This window comes from Anneissia japonica, unplaced genomic scaffold (assembly GCF_011630105.1).
Source record: "Anneissia japonica isolate Jap-2015-1 unplaced genomic scaffold, ASM1163010v1 scaffold640_len1575945_cov177, whole genome shotgun sequence".
NCBI classification, from domain to species: Eukaryota; Metazoa; Echinodermata; class Crinoidea; order Comatulida; family Comatulidae; genus Anneissia; species Anneissia japonica.
The window spans coordinates 92,924-97,187 of record NW_022684376.1 but is presented as its reverse complement, the minus strand read 5'-3'; the positions used below and the strand labels follow the sequence as shown (position 1 = coordinate 97,187).

General features: G+C 36.9%; 1 protein-coding gene across 1 annotated transcript; it reads right to left on the bottom strand.

Moving 5' to 3' along the window:
* Window positions 1-1,236: 1,236 nt before the first annotated feature.
* LOC117104858 (delta-like protein C) lies at window positions 1,237-4,013 on the bottom strand. Its single transcript, XM_033245724.1, has 3 exons — window positions 2,945-4,013; window positions 2,257-2,367; window positions 1,237-1,984 (listed from the first exon to the last, which is right to left on the bottom strand). Exons 1-3 carry the CDS (start codon window positions 2,997-2,999, stop codon window positions 1,680-1,682), a joined length of 471 nt encoding a protein of 156 aa, XP_033101615.1. The 5' UTR covers window positions 3,000-4,013; the 3' UTR covers window positions 1,237-1,679.
* Window positions 4,014-4,264: the final 251 nt, after the last annotated feature.

Sequence of the window (4,264 nt, the reverse complement as noted above, 5' to 3'; positions counted from 1 at the left end):
TTGAGGGGGGGGGGGCCGCGAAGGTGAAGTGGGGGGGGGGGCCCTCGATGATCAGTTGAGGGGAGATAATTCGCAAAATATGGTGGATTTAGGTGATTTTTAACTACTTGACCGTGATTTTTTTGATTTAAGAAAAGCGTTTGACACTGTCACTGTCTGTCAATCACCAAATATTGATCAGGAAGCACATCCCGCTATGGTTGCGTCCGTCAGTTAGCAGCTGGATCACCTCTTATTTAAATTTTAATCGATCACAAAAGGTAAAATATAACACCCTCTCTCAATCATGTAATAATGTTCATGTAATCTCACAAGGATCCATACTATTACTTGGACCACTTCTTTTCACCATTTTTGTTAATGATCTTGCTTTTAACATCACAGTTAATAACATCACAGTTGATTTGTATGCGGACGATACCCGGCACTTTATTTTTCACACACTTCAATTGGTTTTATTAACGACTATCTTTCTGAAGATATTGAATTAACACTGCCTTTGAACGTACAGGCTAACTATAAACATTGAACAAACTTAGGTGATATGCTTTATTAATCGGCACACAGCGGAGATCCAAATTGATGTGAAACTTTCAGGTAAGTCCCTGAAAAGGCCCACAAACACCTTAGCCTTATCTTAACTCACAGAAACATAGAGTAAGCTCGAATTTGAAAATTTATTGATAAACGTACTGCACTTTACTTTACAACACCCTCATAAGTCCACACATTGCCTTTGGGTGCTCTTTTGTGGGGCACCCGCTACACTGCACATATTGGCAAAATTCAGAAAAATAAAGATAACACGCACATCCACACTAAATTTTACAAACTCTGTGTCACAGAGGGTGCAATACCAGGTAGGCTTCCTCACCTTCAAGGCTCTTAATAGCATTGCCCCGGATTCTTGTTCCGAAAGTGAAGCTGGAATGCGTTAGAAGTGCTTTCAGTTATTTAGCTTCTAAGTTTTACAATAGTTTACCCATTTGCTAAGGGGATGCTCTGGTTTTACAATTTTAAAATCTCAATTAAAGTCACATTTTTTATTCTACATTACCATATAAATTATATATACATTTACTGTAATGAATTTAAACGCTATTGGTTATTAAGTTTTATAAATATTTTTATTGATATATTATATTATTATATAGGCCTATATATATCTGAAGCGTTTTGGGCTATCGTTTTTTTTTTTCTTTTTCTGGCTATCGTTTTTTTTTTCTTTTTCTTTCTTTATTTTTCTTTTTTTACCTCCCAAAAAAAGTGTGGGGGGGGGGAGGGGTGGCGGCTCCCTAAATCCGCCCCTGATATTGCTACAGTATCTCAGATGAATTTTATTTTTGTTTTGTTGGTGTATAGTGTTACAGGCCTACGTTTGAATTATTGTATATAGGCCTATGTATTTTATTGACATTTTGAAGAGGGCCCCTGAACATCAACTGGCCTTCGGGTTCAGCTGGAAGGGTTACTCTCTATATAGTTAATTTTCCCTCATAATTATTGTTAAACCAGATTTGATTTAGTGCGAACAAGTTTCCGAATAAACTCGAAGAAATCTTCCCATTTATGCACTTCTTTCCGGTTACTCTCTTCATCGGTGTAAGATCTGGCTTCCATTAAATCTACATCCATCTGTTGTTCGTCCATTTCCGAATAAACCAAATGAAATCTTCCCATTAATAATTGCCTTCAACTTCTTCTTTCCGGTAACTCTCTTCATCTGTATACGATCTGGCTTCCATTAAATCTACATCCATTTGTTGTTCGTCCATTTCCATATCATTTATAGAGGGCGCTGTTGGAATTACTACTATTACGTTGTTTTCAACGTCCCGGTTTACAACTTTCATAACTATGTAACTTATGATTAAGAACATAAAGAACATGGCCAAGCAAACGGATACAGTAATGATACTGATTATTCCAAGACTGTAGGTGCTACTACTTGCAGAAAATCCACCCTTTTCTGACTGAGACTGATCTGAAATTATAAATATATATATTTAAAAAATCACATTTGTATCTACGTGAGTTTGCAATTATTCTGCTGTATACTGTTACATTGTTTGCAAAACGAGTTAAAACGGTACTGTATTAATTATAACCTTTATATGCGCATGATTTCACACGAACGACCAAACGTACACTTGTATTAAGTCCGGAAAGATAGAAATATTATCATTCAATCTTTCTGTAAATATGATAAACGCACTCGGGAATAAATAGGATTAACTTAATTGTCGATCGAGTTACCTTCGCAGTCGATTCCCCCAAACCCATCAAGACAAATACACTCTCGGCTACCGCTACTTAGCTCGTGACATTTCCCTCCGTTTTGACACGGCTGACTTGAACATGGGCCGCCTAAAAATAACAGAAAAAGAAAGATAATTTCATCATCATTGTTATTAAATAAGAGAAGTACGAAAATTATGGTGTATGCCATATGTTCAACGTTTTTTAGACCAAAACAAATTATTAGAAGGCAAGGGATGGAGAGATAATAATTATAAGTAAACACATCGATATTTTTGTAACCTAGGCCTATTACATTTACTTTAGATGTTTCAACGTAGGCCTATTACTTTATTATTATTATTATTATTATTATTATTATTATTATTATTATTATTATTATTATTATTATTATTATTATTATTATTATAGAATTATCCTAATTGTTCATTTGAAAGCGAAATCTTTTTTATTTGTATCTTGTCATATTTTAATACAGGTATTTAAACTCGGCGAAAACCTTTGGTAAATGAGAGTTGAATCTTTGCTTTTTGCTTTTTAAAGATTTATTTTCTCAATAGGCCTAAGTATAAATGTTGATTGATTGATTGATTGACTGATCGATTGATCGATCGATTGATTGATTTACTGACTGAAAGCCATTAGCATAAGAGTATAATATGATAATTTATTTGAGCTGGCTAACCGTTACAATCCACACCCGCGTCTCTATTGTGTCCACACTGCGCAGAACTCGGCATTGACGTAAATTCACATTCAAGTAACGTGCTTTCACTTCCGTTGCATTTAAATGATGAAAAACCTACCACGCCTGTTCCTTCGCCATATCTATTATTATATTTAACGAAATAGAAAATAATAAGTATACATTTAATTAAACGATAGGTATCTATTGAAGCCTGTACAAAATTGGCTTGCTGGAGCAATTCAGTGGGCTCAGCAATTCAATGACATGTACGCCTATTGTCTTGGCCTAATGGTACAAAATTGAACGATTTCACTAAGCTCCACCCTTGGATATCGTTGCTAAGGTCCAAAAAAGGACAGTGTAAACGTACAAACACACGAAAGTTTATGCGCAAACGCTGTGTTTGTGGTACAAGCGCGTAGGCCCCCACTATATAAAACTCACGAAAGAAGCAAAAATAAAATAAAGGTAAAGGGAAATGTAATTTTTCATCAATCAATTAATTATGCTATTTCGATGTGAGTGCGTCAGCAAAATATTTCCCACTGCTACTTGCGTATCGGATTCAACACTAGTCACTAAGCGCAAGGTCTAATGGAATGGTGCCAGGCTAGCTATCTGGAGGTCACGGGTTCGATTCCAACCTGAACCACTTGTGAATTTTTTCGCAAATGTTTGGGAACGTACTGAGTATTCAGTACGATAAGACGTACGTAAGGAGAGCAAAACATCATTCCTACAAATTTTTTTTTGTAATGGTTTTGGTAATGTAATCGTTTTTCCATTATTGACATTTATGAACAGACAGGCAAACTTTTTCTCAAGTCTGACAAAACATGCATTCCCATGTAGGCCTATCGTAAATGGCCATAGAAATATGTGCGCTCTCCATTCAAAATTCTCTAAACGGAGGTGGGGTCGGGTCATGTATCCCTACGTAGTACCGAACGAGAGAGAATTGATTGTGCAAGAACATTCATGGGACCGATATCCGGTGGCATTTAACTCCTAATTAAATAGACCTACCTCCCCTCACTTAATCATCGAGTCCCCAACTCACTCTTCACACCTCCCCCCACCCACCCCATTTTAAAACTCCTAGATACGCCACTGTATAAACAGAGATGGCGCCAGGATTTGCCCGACGGGGGGGGGGGGGCGATGCCCCGGTCGAGGGGTCAGATTTCCCCGACGAAAGCAAGGTGGGCGTGGTCAAGCTTCGATTAAAAGGTGTGGTCCAGTGGGAGAAGCCCCTAAAAATTTTGACAATTTAGGGGTTTCAAAGGCTTATTTAATCGAATTTAGAGTTTACTAAAT

Excerpts from the sequence above, each read along its gene's own strand:
- LOC117104858 (XM_033245724.1), bottom strand. The coding sequence starts at position 2,999 with ATGCCGAGTTCTGCGCAGTGTGGACACAATAGAGACGCGGGTGTGGAT. Across the intron at positions 2,368-2,944 it reads CGCGGGTGTGGATTGTAACG|GCGGCCCATGTTCAAGTCAG; the intron begins GTTAGCCAGCTC and ends TGTTATTTTTAG. Across the intron at positions 1,985-2,256 it reads TGGGGGAATCGACTGCGAAG|ATCAGTCTCAGTCAGAAAAG; the intron begins GTAACTCGATCG and ends TTATAATTTCAG.